We start from the raw sequence: 20162 nt of genomic DNA on the forward strand, positions 1-20162 counted from the left end.
TTCTTAAACGGGATTATTTAAGCGGAGCGTCGATTAAAAACACAGGCTGTAAAGGCGCGTTCATGTGCAGTAGCGCTGTTTCACCAGAAGAGGGAGCATAAAGACCGCAGAGCTACCTGCTGTCACCAAACCTCCTCCTGGAGATTTACTGTCCTGCAGAGTCCAGTTCAACCTGCATCTGACACGCTGCCCAGCTCTGACCTCACACTGACTCCTCTGATCCAGCCAATCAGGGGCTTCTGGAGGAGGTCATTAGCTGGAGCAGGTGTGGCGGGTTGAGGTTGGAATGAGGCTCTACAGGAAGAGAGACTCTCTGCACTCTTATAGAAGCTGGTTCTTCCACTGGGACAAGCTTGACATCATAACTACAGAAGAATCCTTTGGGTGTTACATATGAATTCTATGAACTATTAATAAGCCAGCACTCTGGGATCTGAGTAGTCGTGATGGCTCATAATAGGAAATAAGTTCTTGCAGGTACTGAGGAGCGAGCCCGTGTAGGGCTTTATACGTCAATAAAAGGATTTTATAATCAATACGGAATTTAACAAGCAGTCAATGAAGTGATGATTGAACTGGACTGATATGAATGTTTTGCTGCTGAACCAGGTGTAACTGGAAAGTCAGAGAGATTTTTAAAATGAAATCTGATCATTTATTTCTTTCCACTTTCGGACCCAGAAGGAGAACCTCTGTTTTGTTACTGTTTAGTAGGAGGAAGTTCCGTAACATCCAGCATTTCACGTCTTTTATACAGTGCTCTATTTTCTTTAATCTGTGTTTGTCATCAGGCTCTGCGTATCGTCTGCATATCAATGAAACTGAATGCCATGGATACTTATACCTGTGCTTAACAATAACATGTATAATTTATAATAAATAATAATGGTCCTAAAATAGAGCCTTGCAGAACTCCAAGTCTTACTTTTGAATAATTGGAACACCAGTTCATGTATACAAATCATTTGTTTTAGCAAATATCAAGCTTCCTAACAGAGAAATCAGCTTCATTGTTCTGTCTAATATGAATTTATGATAAAATGATATTTAGATTCTGTGATTAAATATTTATTTGTGTGTGATATAATACACACTTTATTCCAAAATGATTGAATAGTTAGGACATCAGGAGCTGGACATCAATTCTCAAAAATGAAATAATTTATTACAAATGGTCAATTTTAAAAATGTAATACATTCCAAATAATGTGATCAGGATTCATATTATCAGAAAAATACTTTTATTAATATTATTATCAATATTAGTATTAATATTAGTGATTAGTTGCTTATTGATTGAGTTTTATTCCATTTTTGATCAAGTTTGCTGCACGAACACCAGTTAATAAATGACCAATATTAGAGACGCTTCTCTATGACTGTATTATGGGTGTGGGTCAGTCTGGAGTTCCTGTAGAAGCTCAGGGAGGCAGATGACTGAATGCTGCAGCATCAATATGGGGGCACCGTGTGTGTGAGAGGGTCTGCGGCTGTAAATGAACCACAGGTCAGGTTTATCTCAGTAACGTCATCTGCTCGGCGTTTCTCTGCACTACAACATGAAGTGGCGCTACAAGCAGGTTAACAGAACGGCTGAGCTCTGATCACAGCAGATACAGAACAACTCACTACAGCTGTGATCTAAACCACGTCTGTGAGAGTGAAGCTACCTCAGGAACACGGCTGACGAGCGTCGTCCAGGCCTTAACGACAGTTAGTAAATGATACTGAGCTCATTCACACGCCCAGCAGGGCAGCACACACTGAACTGACTGTACTGCTGGTAGTTATTAATGAGGTTTAAGGGGTTTGACCTCATTAATAGCCTTTTAAACACGGTTTAAACTGGGCAGCCTTATTGTGGGCCTGTTGTGAAGTGAAATTGTCTTTCAGATCATATCATATGATAATACATGAGCTGACAGGGTAAACACATCTGTTCTGATTTCAGGCTGACACAAACACCCTGCTCAGAAGATCCACGATGGAACCTCCTACATTCAGCACTGAGAGAGAACCCAGCAGTGTGTCTATGGAGAGTGACCAGTCCATGGGGCATCCTCCTGAATTCAGAGGAGGAACGAGAGAACCCAGCAGTGTGTCTCTGAAGAGTGACCGGTCCATGGGGTATCCTCCTGAATTCAGAGGAGGAACAAGAGAACCCAGCAGTGTGTCTCTGAAGAGTGACCGGTCCATGGGGTATCCTCCTGAATTCAGAGGAGGAACGAGAGAACCCAGCAGTGTGTCTCTGAAGAGTGACCGGTCCATGGGGTATCCTCCTGAATTCAGAGGAGGAACAAGAGAACCCAGCAGTGTGTCTCTGAAGAGTGACCGGTCCATGGGGTATCCTCCTGAATTCAGAGGAGGAACAAGAGAACCCAGCAGTGTGTCTCTGAAGAGTGACCGGTCCATGGGGTATCCTCCTGAATTCAGAGGAGGAACAAGAGAACCCAGCAGTGTGTCTCTGAAGAGTGACCGGTCCATGGGGTATCCTCCTGAATTCAGAGGAGGAACAAGAGAACCCAGCAGTGTGTCTCTGAAGAGTGACCGGTCCATGGGGTATCCTCCTGAATTCAGAGGAGGAACAAGAGAACCCAGCAGTGTGTCTCTGAAGAGTGACCGGTCCATGGGGTATCCTCCTGAATTCAGAGGAGGAACAAGAGAACCCAGCTGTGTGTCTCTGAAGAGTGACCAGTCCATGGGGAATCCTCCTGAATACAGAGGAGTAGAAAGAGAACCCAGCAGTGTGTCTCTGAAGAGTGACCGGTCCATGGATCAGCCTCCTGAATCCAGAGGAGGAGAAAGTGGACCAAGCCGTCTGAGTACGTTACGCCCTCCATGTCTCAGCAGTGATCCCGTGTCCTCTGACCCAGAGTGAGTAATGAGCGTCTTTCAGTGCTACACTGATGAGTAATGATGTCATAGTTTAAAACTTTGACAGATCACAGCACATTTCCTGTTTTTCACACTTCCTATGACTTTAAAGGCTGAGCATCTAAGCTGATATGAAAGGGTAAAACCCCTCAATAGAGCGAAGGATGAGTTCCTAATTTATAATTGTAGCCCAGGAAGACACACAGGACCACAACTTAGAAGCTGCTGGGTCCGTTTATTCTCTATCAGAATTCAGAAGATTTGATTAGTGAGAGGAATTCAGCTCACCTTCACAAAAATACAGCCAACTGAATTCACCAAGGAAAGAACACAAACAAACATGCAGATTTGAATGGACCTGGCTTAAATACTTTTCCGGCCTGCCAAAGACTCGAATGTGTACAGCACAAAGAAAACAATCATTCAGTAAATCCAGCTTTACAGCGTTTCTCTACAGTTAAACCTGTTTAAATCAAACCTTTCAGGCCTTTCAGAACCGCGGCTCCGCCTATTACAATGAACTGTTGATAAACTGAACCTAAAACTATTAAGGAGCTGCCGTATCGCTTTCCACAGCTAACACGGATCATGTAGGCAAACTGACCTGCTGACCTGCTGAAAAGATCTCCACACACCAAAATTTCTGTCCTGTGCTTTAAACCTTTTCTCCCACAGCCAGAACACTGCAGCTCCACCCAGCGTCCTCTGGTTTCCTTAACCGCACTCGCTCTGCTAAACAGCGCCCCCGTGAGGTCTTAAAGGCACAGGAAGCAATCTATGCTTTTTAGATTAATGTAGGGGAACCTGCTCTAATTGGATCTAATGGTGGATCTAATTATCACCTGGCTACATAATTATTAATAATAATAAAATAAATCAGGTCTCAAAATGAAAGTGAAGGTTTAAAAGATTTTTGTTTTTCCAGCTTTTTCCCACCGACTTTCGACATAAACGTCAAATGTATTACATACATGGTGGACGGCAACTCAAACAGTCAGGGCTTCAGCCAGCTGCATGTTGACTTTTCATCTCGTCATACGTCTTTATCCTTGGGAAAAAGAGTCAGGAGGCCACAGGATACTGGAGGTTGGTTTTAATGTTGAGCTCTGAAGTCCCAGAGAAAGTGTCTGGTGAGCAGCTGGAAAAGCACGGCCGCAGTTTTTGTAATAGTCATAATTTAAAAAAGAAAACAGATTATTTTACCTGTCTGGCGACGAGCGCTTGGCTATCCCATTATAAATGCTAAACATGTGGCCAACAACAGCGCTAAACTGTTTAGTTCCTCAACAATGTGAACTTATACGAACAGCAAATATTAGCTGGCTCGGCTCGTCAGTGATGGATCACACCGCCTTACTGGCATCACTCCAATCACCTCCATGTCCGAGCACCAGCTAGCAGATGACTGGATATCTTTATTCTATCGGAGTAGTTTGAGGGGTGAACTACAGTATATAAACACCAGTCAAACAGAGTCCTCCTTTTAGGGACTTTTAAACTGAAAGCTGAATGCTTTTGAGTCACGTTTGATCAACAGTGTCATCAGTTTACTGCGTTGTGTGAGTAATGGAGCACAGGTTCAAGTTAGCCAGCTGCTAAAAACAGCTAGGCTGGGATGATGGCACTCCCCCGCTTTCCAGTGCCTCACAGCTTCCTTGGTTTACTTTGGTTTAAATCAGGCTGTAACTCACATGAACCACTTGTTTCTTTCACTTTCGTTGCTTGGGAATGCACTAATACTAAAACATGACTGAGCTCTGTAACAGTGATGTAGTTGTGAGGAGCAGATGTGATTTAACGCAGCTAAAGCTTGTGAGGATGTACAGAAAGAGGTGCATTCACTGTAGGTCAGTACAGCTACACCAATGATCTCGTCACTCACGCTTGGTCACAGGAGAACAGATCGCCGGTCGCTCTACTCAAACAAGGAATGTATAACTCCATGTTTCAGACATTGCTAAACACTCATTTTACTCGTGGCCCCCCTCTCTAATCTTTGAAAAACGTGCATGTGCACCATCTCCTGGTGATGGCAGTTGCAGTAGAAAACTCCACCAGGGCTGTCTCTAGAACATGGAAGTGTGAGAATGGTGCATTATATCGAAAAGTTATCACCCCTTTCTTGTCGCTCTATTAAGGAAAGTTGCATCATGATTACTATCGTTATTGTTTTATCGCCCAGCCCAAATTGGCATAAATTTAAATCTTCAAATATTGAATAAATTCAGCATATATATCCGAAACATTACAAACATTTCACTTTGAAGGCACCAGGCAGCGTCACAGAGCCCAGGATCTTTACATGCCCGACAAATGCCTCTATCATATCACCTGGTTCCTCTGAAGTCTCCACCCATCCTGTAAACTCCAACTCCCATGATTCATTTGGGTCTGACATCAGAGTCACGAGCCCAACACCAACCAATCACAGCCAATTACACAGGCCCTCTTCCCCTGAGTTCTGACTGCCTTCACCTGTTCTCATGATCTCTGTTTGTATATTTATACCTGTTCAACATCAGTTGCTCGTTGTGAAGTGTTCCATTAGACTCTTTTGGATGCTCAGCATTTTTCTTTTTTACGCCTCTCGTGTTATTTAATCCTTTTTGTCCCTCATTTACTCTTCTGGATTCTCTCCTGGACTTTGGTATAGCATTGTTTGTTTCTTTGTTGGTTGTATAACTTTGTTTTTGTAACTCTCTGCTTGGCGTGCAGATGGTCCTTTATTCAAAATGAGTAAATCTGAAGAGAGATTTGCTGAGCAGGATCACTTCTACAGGTGCTTGTGTGAGAGCTCTATCATACCATCTAACCAAGAAAACTGCAGCAGTAGAAAAAGCTAACGTGTTTCATCTGTGGGGGCTTGCCCAGCACTCGGCGTCACATCTCCAAAAGGGGTGGCCACAACTTATTGTTTTACCAAAAAACAGTATATTGAGTGATGAAGTGCAGTTAGTCCACTGACTAATGCTAATGACTCGTCTTTAGTTTTATGTACTTCAGTAAAATATTGATTGGTTTTTACTCTCCTGAGTATTTTTAAGGCATGATAATTTTATCATAGTATTTTAGTGAGTAAAGGATTTTTTTAGTTGTTAATAATTCATATTAAAATCCTAATCCCTCTTTGTGTTTGATTTCAGTTTGTTTTGATGGTGGCAATATTTGTCCTGCTCTGTGATTGGTTACATCTCTGACTTTGGAGCTTCTGTATTTTAGACCAAAAGAATCTCAGAAACAGAAGAACAGAGCTGCACAGTCTTCGGTTCCTGTGCTGATAAATGCTGGATGAAGTTCCACTGCAGTTCTCAGCACTTCAGTAGATTCTAGACCTGCTTCTTTTGTATTTCTACTTAAGTGTTTTTGAGGATCAATACTTTTACCTGAGTATTGATTTTAGTATTGATAGTTTTTCGTTCTTTACAGCAGCTCACGATGCAGGAACGATATGAGCGTTAGTAAAGAGTGAAATGTAAAGCAGCAGATTGTGCAGACAGTAGAGGGAAAATGTGAGCAGGAAAAAATGTGTGAATTACTGCCGAACCAAACTCGACTGTCGGACTTCTTCAACTTTAACTCAGGAGCAACAAAAAGCTTTTAAACTTATAAGAAATAATGATTTGACATTTATCTTGGGGATTATTGATATCAGCTATATGAATTTTCTTGTGATAACATTTTTAGGCACATCCCTCAGCCCTAATTAAAACTTTGCTAAATGTTTAATGTAACATTCAGTTTTAGTATCATATAAACTCTTCTTAATATTCGTTAATATTAAATACACTATGTTCCCTTGGACTTTAAATATCTCATATCTTATATTCACTGTAAAATATGTGTCTGAACACAGAATATGATCTGATATGTTGGAGAGTAAATAATCCAGGCTACCCAGAATTACCTGAACCCATTCCTGGTCAGTTGACCTTCAGCCTTTCAGACACACTGGACCAGAGTCATTAAACTCAGCTGTAACCAGGCTACACCACGCAAAGCGTGCAGCTTGGTAATTAATCTAAATCATAAATTCACCATGATGGAGATCAGCGTTTGTATCTTTCCTCTTTTTTAGCTACGTCACATTCAAAGCTGTTGTAAAATACTAGATATTGAATTCAATATTAATGAGCTCAGAAATCTTCATCAAGTAAATCACCTTCGTCTTCAGCGATAATCCAGACAGATCAAACTTTTAGATTATTAGTTATTAATAATCTGAGTGACCAAACATGTTTGAGACCATTAAAGCAAAGATCATTCGCATCAGCGTCTTACCTGAACATCTGAGTGGTTTAAGTGGTGTGTTGGTCACCCTTTATTTGGATGGTCCTCTATAGATGCTCTACAGACACCTAAATCACTAACAAACCCCCTGGTGATGTACAGTTGATCAATAACAGGCTGGTTATAGTTAAGATTAGGAGTTGGTGTAGGTTTAGCCCTGAGGTTTAGGGTTAGGGTTTGGAATAGATTTAATAAAATCTTTTATACTGAACTTGAAGTTCAGTTTCATTTAATAGATATTTAGCTGAATGTTACTGAAAGACATGCTGACCATCTACAGTGGACCATCCAAATAAAGTGTTTCTGGTATGTTTTTGGGCCGATGTTCTGAAGGAAAATGGCAACAGCACCACAGATCATGTAAACAGTAAACATGCGGTTAATCCTCAGTCCTGAATGACAGAATGTGTTAGTGTGACGTTTCTGCTCTTAACATGATGTTAAATCTGGCTCATGGTTTTATTTTGTAAGACATAATAAAAGTCTTAATAAATAAATCTGTAGGCAATCCTACAGAAGGAGCTCCTATATTAAGTTCATGGAAAACACATTTGTGATAAGTAGCTTAATCAGTTGCATTGTTAACAGTTTATTATGATTATTTATGTTGATGTTTGTGTTTCTGTGTTTGATCCTCTCAGGCTGAACTCCACAGAAACAGCACTGCAGATAAACTCTCTGGTGGAGGAAACTGAAGACCTTCATCTGGATTCTTATCAACCAGTGAACGATGTCCTGAGCAGAGTCTTAAAGACACACAAAACCAGCATGAAGAACAAGTACGAGAGCTTATTTGAGGGAATCAGAACAGAAGAGAATAAAACCCTCCTGAACAGGATTTACACACAGCTCTACATCATAGAGGGAGAGAGTGAAGGAGTGAATGAGGAACATGAGGTTCTACAGATGGAGAAAACAACCAGGAAACACCTACAAGACATTCCAATCAACTGCTTAGACATCTTTAAAGAAGTAACAGAAAAGGGAAACATTAGAGCTACAACAGCTAAACATGTCAGACAAAAAGAAAGAAAAGAGGGTGAAGAACCAAAACAGCGAAAGATCAAAGCAGTTCTGACTAAAGGAATCGCTGGAATTGGAAAAACTGTCTCAGTGCAGAAGTTCATTCTGGACTGGGCTGAAGGAAAAGCCAATCAGGATGTAGATGTCATGATTGTGCTTCCGTTCCGGGAGCTGAACCTGATTAAAGATGATCAATACAGTCTACATGGACTTCTGTGTGGTTTCCATCCTGAGCTCAAAGATCTGGACCCAGAGGTTTACGATCAGATCAAAGCTGTGTTTATATTTGATGGTCTGGATGAAAGTAGAATACCACTCTACTTTGAACAGTGTGAGAAAGTATCTGACATCACCATGACATCATCAGTGGGTGTGTTGATGACAAACCTCATCAAAGGAGAGCTGCTTCCCTCTGCTCTGATCTGGATCACCTCCAGACCAGCAGCAGCCAATCAGATCTCTCCTAAATACATCAGCCGTGTGACAGAGATTCAGGGATTCAGTGACCCACAGAAGGAGGAGTACTTCAAGAAGAGGATCAGTGATGAAGACCAAGCCAAGAGAATCATCTCCCACATTAAGACAGCGAGGAGCCTCCACATCATGTGCCACATTCCAGTCTTCTGCTGGATCTCAGCTACTGTTCTTCAGAGAATCATGAAGCAGCGTCATACAGAAATCCCTAAAACTCTGACTGAAATGTACTCACACTTCCTGCTCACTCAGACCAGCATGAAGAACGAGAAGTATGAGGAGAAAAAGAGCAGAAACCCAAAGAAGCTGCTGGAGACCAACAGAATCATGATTCTGAAACTGGCTGAACTGGCTTTCAATCAGCTGATGAAGGGCAATGTGATGTTCTATGAAGAGGATCTGAGAGAGAACGGCATTGATGTCATTGACGCCTCAGTGTATTCTGGGATTTTCACTGAGATCTTTAGGGAGGAATGTGTGCTTTTCCAGAGGAAGGTCTACAGCTTTGTTCATCTGAGCTTTCAGGAGTTCCTGGCTGCTGTTTATGTGATTCACTGCAATGAGTGCAAAATCATGGAGCCCCTGCAGTGTTTTAATTCAAGTAATAAAGTGATGTCTGAGAATAAGTTACAGTCTAAGAAAGGACTAAAGAGGTTTTTTATACCACGATACAGAGAGAGATCTAAGAATGATCTGCTGGATGATCTGCTGGAAGGAGCAGTGGATAAAGCCTTAAAGAGTCAGAATGGACACCTGGACCTTTTCCTCCGTTTCTTGCTGGGAATCTCACTGGAGTCTAATCAGAGACTCCTACAGGGTCTACTGACACACATACAGAGACCACCAGAGAGAATTAAAGAGCACATTAAGTTCATAATAACAGATACAGAAAGACGACATGACATCTCAGCTGAGAGATCCATTAATCTGTTGTTCTGTCTGTCTGAAATGAATGACCAGACTCTCTTCAGACAGATTGAGGAGTATCTAAAATCAGAGAAACACTCAGGTGAAGATCTTTCTCCTGCACAGTGTTCAGCACTAGCCTACATGATCCTGAACTCTGAGGAGGTTCTGGATGAGCTGGACCTGAAGAAATACAGGACGTCTGTGGAGGGTTATAGGAGACTGATCCCAGCTGTGACCGCCTGCAGAAAAGCCCAGTAAGTGCTGCATCTGCATAAATATAATGTCTGTTACATTTAGATTAATATAACTGTTGATATTTGAATGTTGATGGTTTGTTATGATAACATGTCCACTAAAAGGTTAAAAATCTTTTTAGTTATTTGATGTTCAGGTTTTGGAGTCTTTCAGCAGGTACATTTATCTTCCACTTTACCAGAAACCTCCTTTGTAGCTTAACCTTGTTGGAGTCACTGGCAGACTGTAGCCCAGGAGTGCACAAGGCCCAGTCCTGGAGGGTCAGTGTCCAGCAGAGTTTGGTGGTTTACCTGCTCAAACTCTTCAGATTAAACGGTTTAGTAGGTGTGTTTGAGGCCCTTTAGGACTCTGAACTGTTTCTTAAAGGTAATGTGACACTATTACATAAGACTGCAGAAGGAAAAACGCTCCTCATAAAATCAGCAAATGATGTCACATTGTGATTATAAGCCAGTGCACCAGCGTCAGTGGCGTCATGTGCACTGAGTGCACTAAAACCTCTGACAGCAGAGCTGACCAAGCAGCTTGTTGACCACAGTTTATGTGCATTCCCTTATTGATCTTGTAAACATGTTTAGTTTGAAATATCTGAGATTAAAGAGCTATCAAATGTTTGCAGATTATTTAAAGAAAAAATAGGTGTATATTATTTTTTTTTAATCAGTATCTTTCTTTATTTGCTTTTCAAGATGATGTAATAGATTAGAGCAATGGCTATAAAGACCGATTACAACTTAGCAACAGTAAATATCCAAACAGAGAAAGACAAGAACAAATACACATACCCCCCAAAAAAAAAAAGGTGTACGTAATGTTCACCGATCACTGTCAACCTGTTACATTGCAGTCATGTTTAGTTGTTTTGTTCCACTTCAGGCTTTACATTATACCAAAGTACATCTTCTTGAATTGTCCATCATCAGTCAGCCATCTCCCCCTTTTTAAGAAAATTCAGGAACATCTCCCATATGTCTCGGAATTCACTCATTTTACCCTTGATGAAATATGTTTTTCCACCGCAAAACTTGAGTTCATTCACAGGTAAAGTAGAGAATATCTCAACCTAGGACGTTTACCATTCCATATGAAGTGTGTGATTGTTTTTTTTTGAGAAGATTAAATAGAGCGGGTGGTGGTTGAAGTGGAATTGCCTGAAAAAGATATAAAAATTTAGGTAAGACAGACATCTTAATTATATTAATTTTTCCGATCATGGATATGGGGAGCTTGGTCCATCTGGAGATTGAATTTAATGTTGATTTGACAACTGGGTTATAATTTGTTGTGATAAGTTTACTCATATCAGGGGTATTTTAATTCCAGGATAAGTGAATCCCTCCTCAGCAGCACTAAATGGTGTTAACAGAGGCGGCTGAGTTCTGTTCTTTTCCTGCAGATACATTATAACTGATTTACTGTTGTTTATCTTGCACCCAGAGATAATACCAAAGGAGCCAATTAATTCAAGAAGTGCAGGAATAGTTTGCCTTAAATTGGAGAGAAATAAAACGATGTCATCTGTATATAATGATATACGATGCTCTACTTCACCAATCTCTATACGTCTGATACTAGTATGTGTTCGAATGGCTATGGCCAAAGGCTCTATGGCAACAGTAAATAAAAGAGCTGACAAGGGACAACCTTGTCTCGTGCCTCTGTGTAATCTAAATGGAGAAGCAGTCAGCCCATTAGTGAGAATTCTAGCAGATGGGTTTGCATAGAGAATACGAATCCATTTTATGAATCCATCTCCTACACCCATTCTCTGGAGAACATCAAACATATATTGCCATTCGATATGGTCAAAAGCTTGTTCCGCGTCCAATGACAGTACAGCTCTATCCTCTATTTCAGTACTTATATATACAACGTTTAATACTCGCCGAATGTTGTGGAAGGCTTGCCTCCCTTGTACAAAACCATTTTGGTCCTCGTGTATAATTTTTGGTAGTAGGGATTCCAATCTTCTTGCTAATACTTTACACAGAATTTTTGTATCATTATTTAGAAGTGAGATTGGTCTATACGACTTTCTATCTGTTGCACATTTCCCAGGTTTGGCCAACAATGTAATGAGCGCACAATTTAGAGTCGGGGGTAGAGGGCCAGATTTGTAGGACTCAAGATACATATCCATAAGAGGTGGAATCAATTTACTCATTAATACTTTATATATTTCTATCGGAATGCCGTCAGGCCCTGGTGCTTTCCCTCCCTTCATGCTGCTAATTGCATAAGCTATCTCTTCAGTTTCCAATTCGTGTTCCAAAGAAGCAGAACAAACTTCATCCAATGTAGAGAATTGTAGCAAGTTAAGAAATTCTGACTGCCTTTGTTGCGATATATGTGAGTATTCTGAACTGTATAGCGTCTGGTAATATGTTCGAAATGAACTATTTATTTCTTGTGGGTCAGCTGTTATGCGTTCATCCTCATCTTCAATTGCATTTATAGCCCTCTCTGACTGCAGTTGCTTAATACACCAGGCCAGAAGTTTCCCTGTTCTCTCTCCCTGTTCATAATAGCTCTGCCTTAGGCGCCACAAGCTCTTTATTGGCTGGTTCGATGACGATTCATTATATTGAGATTTTAGTATATGCAACTGTGGAAAAAGTCTAGAAGGATCACTACTTGAGTAAATTCTCCATTATTTTAATTTTATCTTCTAGCTTTTTAAACTGAATATTATCTTTTATTTTGCGGCTTGTATAACTTATCATTTGCCCCCTTAAGAAGGCTTTAAAAGCCTCCCATCTTACTGATGCCGTTGTTTCGTTTGTGTTAAGTTCAAAGTACATGTCTATCTTTGCCCCTATGAACTTCAAAAAATCAGGGTCCCTTAGCCATGATGTTTGAAAGTGCCATCTTGGAGAACCTCTACGAAAGTTAGGTGGCGCATATGTAAAAGTAACTGGATCATGATCAGAAATAACTATATCATAACAACTCTTTTTAATCTGGGGCTGAAGATGGGTTGACACTAAAAAGTTGTCAGTGCGGGAGAATGTCTGATGCGTACTTGAAAAACATGAGAACATTCTAGTATTAGGGTTATTATATCGCCAAATATCTGTTAAGTTAAAATCTTTAAGGCACTGTTGCAGCTCTAGTCGTGTTTGTTGATGAGATATGTCTGAGCCTGTCGACCTGTCAATATCTGGGGAGAGGGCACAGTTGAAATCTCCTCCTATTACAAAATAACCCGGCATTGAGGCTAGTAAGAGAAACAGGTTTCTAAAGAATATTGGGTTATCATCATTTGTGCCATATACATTTACTAGATTTAATGGAACAGACAAGAGTTTTCCTTGGATAATGATATTTCTCCCTGAGCAGTTGCTGATTGTATTGGTTATTTGAAAAGGGACTGATTTATGTATCAAGGTAATTACACCTCTTGCATGAGAGGAAAATGATGCAAAAAAGACCACCTTCTTCTTACTCTATCTATATTGTCGGACATTAAGTGCGTTTCTTGGAGGAAGACAATTGTAGATTTTAATTGCTTAGCCTGCTCATAACTTGTTTCAGGTTAACAAGGTTGTTTAAACCTCTTATATTCCATGAAGTGAACTGAATCTCAGCTTGTGAAGCCATTGTGCTGGACTGTAATTGACTAGTATTTTGAATGCTCATTCTGACTGCTGTAAATTGAATTAATCGTACACTCAAAAACAAACATGTTGTTAACACAAACAAAAACACTTCTGTAACCAAATATTCCTACTCTTTCCATATCCGAGTGGGTTTCCCATCCCTTGCATTTCGACCTGGCTATGGGGCAAAGCCGATCCACACGCTGAACTTTCATGGGGAGCAACATAGTGCATGCAACAGACCTAACCTATCCCCTGTCGCCCACATAGAGTTGTATAAACACTATTTGGAAGAAGTTGAAACTGTAAAGCATTAAGCAGATTTCTTCTTTTTAAACTAAAGAGGTAAAAGAGTATTCTGAACATCTTACTAAACCAGTGTTCGTCTCTTGAGTCACTACAGAACAACGACAACATAAAGTCAATTTCAACTGACTGGTGAATCATATGTAACATTTAGCCTTTGAAGCAGACCACAAAATGATCCTCGTGCAGGCTACTGCTAACCCTGTTAACCTATACCTCAGTAGACTACAAGAGTTTAACTACTAGCTGGTAGTTCAAATGATCATTGCCTACTTATCAATCAACATTAGCCTCATCACAGTCGTGTCCCGTCTCGCATTGTTCCTGGCTCCTTCCCAGACCCTGAACAAATTTCCTCGCTTCCACTGGGCAGTTAAATGAGCCACGCTTTCTCTTATATGTCACGCAAAAGTTGGCTGGGTGGACGATGCCATATCGGAGGTCGGGAATGTTGAGAGATCACAGCTCCTTTTTCACCCCGTCGAAGCATTTTCGCTGCCTGTGGAGCTCTGCTGAGATGTCAGGGAAGAACATCACTCGCCTGCACTCGAACAGAATGGCGCCCTTGTCCCTCGCTGCCTTCATGGTCCTGACTTTGTCACTGTAGTTCAGGAATTTCATGATGACTACTCTTGGACATGTATTCCTCTGTGCAGAATCAGTTATACCTTCATCTGTTCTTCCGATTCTGTGCGCCCTTTTGATTGTTAAGGGCTTGGGAAAAACTTCCGAGCCGAGAGTTTGAGGGATCCATTTCTCCAGGAAAGCACACATGTCGCCTCCCTCAGCCCTCTCCGCGAGCCCCACCAGGCGTAGATTGGACCTACAGCTTCGGTTTTCCAAATCGTCAACCTTCAGAGTGAGTGCCTTTATGGTAGCCTCCATTTTCTCAGTTTGCTCCTGCAGGGACTCTATATTGACCTCATTGGTACTCACGCAGCTCTCTGCCTCGCTCATGCGGGTTTCATGGGCATGCAGCTCCTGTTGGACATTCTGAATAGCGGTGAATAACTTGTCAAATCTAGATGTGAAGTCGTCTTTCATCGCTTGGATGGCTTGTAGTATCTTGCTCGATGCTAACTGGTCTCGGCTGTTGCTAGCCTCCACCTGAGCTGTTACGTCCGTAGATTGCTGCTCCACATAGGTTTCTGTTTTCATTGTTTTCTGCACCGTTCTGAGTGGTTTTGTTGTAGGCATTTTTTCTGTAGTGTAAGTTCTTTCGATTTCTAATTCAGAATTAACGTGGCTAATAGTCTTTAGTGCCAAATTTTCCAGAATATTTGCGACGGTTTGCGTCTAACTAGCACCACGCCATAACCGGAAACCCAGGTAGATATTATTATATTTCCTCGTCAGTGTGTTGAATAATCTTACCAGCTCCTGAACAGGAGCGCACAAGTAGTAACAGCAGAGGTGGTAAAGTAAGGTCTGGGGTTTTATGGTTCTCACTGGCCTCCTTGGTGGATGTGGGAGAGATCACAGAGTCTGAAAGCTGGTAAATGATTATAACAATATTAATGTATAAAAGTGGCTTCATCATTACTTTAGAGCGTTTATGCATCTCAGTAAACAGCACAGAGAAACTAAATGCTAAAGGCTGGACCTGCGTGTTATTAAACCCAGTGTGGGGACCTGAAGAATAAATAGCTCTGTTAGCTTAGTGCTAATATAACACTGCAGACACCATGAGGACCACAAATCAGTGTTATTTTAGTTGAGGATAAACAGTGTTTACTTATGAAACTCATGAGCAGTTTAAATAGTAATAATAGTAATTTAACCTGTTTGACTCCTGAATCACAAACACAACTTGGTTTGATCTCATTTCTAAGAAAGAGGGGACGCCTGACTTTAACCAGCGAGTGACAGGTTGGTGCTGTTCTGCTTATGCGGGTTGTGGGTCTGGTTGTTTGGGCTCAGCAGGCAGCTTCTTGCTGAGCATCTGCAAGCACAAGGCTGGGCAGTCAAACACAGTACGGAGCTTCACATCACCACCAAGACACACGTCCTCAGCTGGAGACAGCAGGACAGTTAGTTCATTAAATAAGACAAAAAATACAAAAATACTCACAAACAAATAAAACAAATATGAGATCTTATTTATGGCTCTAACAAACCCTGCTACACTTTCCCCGAGCTTTTACGGCTGGCGTTTGGACATGAAAACCTTCTGCTGGCCAAAACAAAAACAGTGAGGTTTCTAGATCCTCAAGAAGGTGTTGAGCAGATTTACATTTAACTCAAAACAAGCAAAACAAACACTTAAACACACAGAAACTTTATGAAGCTCCAAAAGTTAAAGTCAAGCTATTCGACTGTGGGCTGGTTCTTTTCTTTGTTACAGTAGAGTTAACATTTCAACAACTTCACTCTGTTCTAGACTTGACTGACTTAAACCCACTGAGTCTCTGTAGGACTGGGTCCAAGCTTCGCCTCCTGGGTGGAGATTGGGTACAGAGCTAACGCATCACATTCCTGGCTATCAAACGTGCTGATTAGTGGAATCAGACTCGAGATATTTCTACTCACATCTTACCAGAGGGAGTTTAGTGTCATTGAATTTTCAGTATTTGAGTTAAATCAGCCTAAATCAGAATAATATGATAAACGAATGCAGTTTCAAAGCTGTACTAGTCTGCTAAATACTCGAGACTAAGGCAGTCCTGCTTCATACAGTAGTGATAAACTATTAATAAGATTTCTAACCAGGGAACGTAATTCAATATGACTGACATTCAGACATTTCTAACACTGATTAAATACAGAGTTACTATGGACCAAATACACCAATCAGGCATAACAATGACCACCTCCACGTTTCTACACTCACTGACCATTTTATCAGCTCCACTTACTATAATGGTCACTTTGTAGTTCTGCAGTTAAAGTGTTTTCACATGTAGTTTGTTTTAAAGAACCAAATCGAGTTCTGTTAAAGTGAACCTGGAAGGGAACCGACTGTGAATGGCCTCAGTTCATTTTGTGTTCACACTGTAAGTGAACTATGAAGAGGATCTCAGGCCACTTCTTGTTCAGACCACAACTCCATTAGAACTCGGACCCCTTTCACAGCAGTCACGGTGCACAGTGCCCGCCAAGTGGGCGGCGTTCTCTGATAAATCTGACCTTTCAGGTGACGAGAAGAACCAGCAGACCCACCTGCTGCTCTCCTATTGGCCGCGCTGAAATGATTGGCTGAAGTGCATCATGTAAAATTGGAGAAATGGCCCTGCGGGGTCTGCAGTGGTGGGCTCCGTTTTCAGCAGTGCTCCTCACTGAGCTTCACTTGGAGAAACTGGTGAAGTTTCATTCATTCAGCGTTCAGAGTGAAAGCAGCTGAAAACTGCGTTGTGTACCAGTTTGAGCCTTTAACTCTGTAAAATCACGCCAGCTCTCGCATCTTATCGCGTTAATTAGTCAGCGCTGCTGTGGGTCTCAGATCACGGACAGACGTTATCCTCAGTAGAACCTTATAAATGACCCTTGATGGTCTGTTTTACCTGCTGAAGTGCTGAAGACTGGCTGTGTGGACGGTGACCCTCGAGGTCTTCACCATAAAGCAAAGCTAAAGTGGACTGGGGCTGTTTTGTTTTCACAATGCACAAATTAATCAAACCACAAAACGACTGTTTAGAGGGGTCAGAGTTCGTTTGGCGTGTTCACACATGCAAAAGAAACCATGACTCAGCGGTCTGAGTCCACTTCAGACACTGAAACGGTGTGAAAAACTCCCTTACAGACTGTAGTCCATCTGTTTCTCTGATACACTGTTAGCCCCCTTTACCCTGTTCTTCAGTGGTCAGGACCCCCATGGACCCTCACAGAGCAGGTACTATTTGGGTGGTGAGTCAATCGCAGCACTGCCGTAACACTGATGTGGTGTTGGTGCGAGTGGATCAGACACAGCAGTGCTGCTGGAGTTTTTAAACACTGTCCACTCACTGTCCACTCTATTAGACACTCCTACCATTTCGGTCCACGTTGTAGATGTAAAGTCAGAGACGACAGCTCATCTGCTGCTGCACAGTTTGTGCTGGTCATCCTCTAGTCCTTCATCAGTGGTCACAGGACGCTGCCCACAGGACACTGCCCACAGTTTACTGCCCACAGAACGCCGCCCACAGGACGGTGTTGGCTGGATATTTTTGGTTGGTGGACGATTCTCAGTCCAGCAGCGACACTGAGCTGTTTAAAACTCCAGCAGCACTGCTGTGTCTGATCCACTCAAACTAGCGCAACACACACTAATACACCACCACCACGTCAGTGTTACTGCAGTGCTGAGAATGACCCACCACCCAAATAGTACCTGGTCTGTGAGGGTCCATGGGGGTCCTGACCACTGAAGAACAGGGTAACAGAGTATCAGAGAAACAGATGGACTACAGTCTGTAACTGTAGAACTACAGAGTGCAGCTATACGGTCAGTGGAGCTGATAAAGTGGACAGTGAGTGTAGAGACGAGGAGGTGGTCAGAATGTTCTGACCGGTGTATTTAACATTTTTCAAAATCATAACGTAGAGAAAAAGAAGAAGACAGACTTCCCTTAATAAAGGCTGTGTGGGACTTTGACTAGACATTATTACCCTTTGATGTTTTTGTGAGGTCACACACACGAACAAATAAATTAACAGGAAAGCTTCAGTGATGAGAATGATTGGCTTTTCACTGCCCTGTGTTGTGGTAGATCAGGCAGAGAGAGGAGGTCTGGGAAAGCACACAGCTGTGTCCTTTGAGAGGTTATTTAATGTCTTCTGTCCAGAGGGAACTAGAGTTAAACCCCTTTTAGTAAAAAACATCTTCATTAAACTTTACTCACCAATTCACGTCACTGAGTGAGAAATGAAAGGTGTCCAGTGTGATGGGTCAGTCCTTAGTGATTTTCTGAGTGTCTACACTGTAAAAAATGAGAAGTCTGCTTAACTTAAAACTGATTTCATGGCTTTTCTCGAGTTCATTCAACTTGATGAGCTCAGGCTTCTGAGGTGAGGCTGAAATCCTCTCAGCTACTGTTTCTAGGTCTGCATCTCAGTTAGATGAACAAACTCAAAGCTGTGTTTTTATTCAGTTTTCCCACCAGCTGGTGCTCCTTCTATCACACAGCACCATCTGGCATATTCTCCTTTTAGGCTTCATATATGGACAGCTGTGGTATTACTGGGATTCAAACTCAAAACCTCCTGATGTTGGGATGGATTACTAGAGTGTTGCTCCACACGAGCGCCTGCCATGTTTAAAGCCAGAACAGTCAATATTTTCTCCAGTGTATTAAACATTTGTAGACACTAAATCTAAATTACTTCACATGTTCCTGAGTGGTGCAGTGGACTAAGCCGACACCCCAACAGGAGGTTGTGAGTTTGAGCCCCAGCAATGCCATAGCCAACCATAAGTCAGTATGCCAGAGGTAACAGTGTTGATGGAGAGAGTCCTGGCTAACAGAGAAGTTGGGTGTAAAAAAACTAAATCATTTTATTTTCCTCACTGAGACACAGAACTAAAACTTGAAGAGAACTTTTGACTCAGCTAAGAAGTTTGAGTTGTGTGAACTCTTGTATCTTCTAGTTGAGTCAACTCAAGTAAAGCCATGTAGTTAACATGTTAACTGTTAACAAACTCCTCCATCCTCCTGTGTCATCGTGCCCCCATTCAGCTGAGCAATGTCAGGCTTTTCTACATTTTTTTTGACAAGAAAATGAATCAGATCTACAGCCTCTTTTCTTCTGCTTCCCAGTCGTTCTCCTTTACAGATTCTCCTTCTTTGAACACAAAGCTGACTTGTTTCAAATGTGTTGACTCCTTTTCTGTCTCTGAGCTCATCACTAAGTCTAATGCTTCCTCCTATCAGTTTGACCCTGCCCCCACCCCTCTACTCAAGGCCTGTCCATCTGTAATCAACACCCCAGTTACTACAGTGATAAATTCATGTATCTCTTCTGGTTCTGTTCCTGCTGCCCTTAAAACTGCTGCAGTTACTCAGATACTTAAGAAGCCTGAATTGGACCCGACTTCTCTTTCTAATTACAGACCCATCTCACACCTTCCATTTTTACCTAAAGTAATGGAAAGACTGGTTGCTTCCCAACTCCAGACATTTCTGAGTGATAATGCCGTCTATGAACCATTCCAGTCTGGTTTCCGTACTCACCACAGCACTGAGGCAGCTCTTCTGCGTGTTGTTCATGATCTTCTCCGGTCTGCTGATAGTGGTTCTCTGAATATTGTCCTTCTCCTCGACTTAAGTGCAGCTTTTGATACTGTTAATCATGATGTTCTCATTTCTCGTCTTTTCTCTATTGGCATCACTGACACAGCCCTATAGTGGTTCGGGTCATATCTTACAGACAGACACCAGTTTATTACATTAGGCCCACAGAAGTCCTCCACCTCTCCTGTTAGATGTGGTGTCCCACAGGGCTCAGTTCTTGGACCCC

General features: G+C 41.8%; 2 protein-coding genes across 2 annotated transcripts in view; both read left to right on the top strand.

Moving 5' to 3' along the window:
- The window catches only part of LOC108416826 (NACHT, LRR and PYD domains-containing protein 12-like), a 578836-nt gene that overhangs the window by 409601 nt on the left and 149073 nt on the right, over positions 1-20162 (top strand).
- The window catches only part of LOC108414857 (NACHT, LRR and PYD domains-containing protein 12-like), a 40841-nt gene that overhangs the window by 521 nt on the left and 20158 nt on the right, over positions 1-20162 (top strand). The window contains exons 2-3 of the mRNA XM_037532079.1: positions 1952-2874; positions 7803-9821. Of these exons, the coding sequence (XP_037387976.1) occupies positions 1985-2874; positions 7803-9821 (2909 nt within the window). The 5' untranslated portion in view covers positions 1952-1984. The remainder of the gene's footprint in view (positions 1-1951; positions 2875-7802; positions 9822-20162) is intronic.

The sequence above is a fragment of the Pygocentrus nattereri genome, chromosome 2 (genome assembly GCF_015220715.1).
Source record: "Pygocentrus nattereri isolate fPygNat1 chromosome 2, fPygNat1.pri, whole genome shotgun sequence".
Classification (NCBI taxonomy): domain Eukaryota; kingdom Metazoa; phylum Chordata; class Actinopteri; order Characiformes; family Serrasalmidae; genus Pygocentrus; species Pygocentrus nattereri.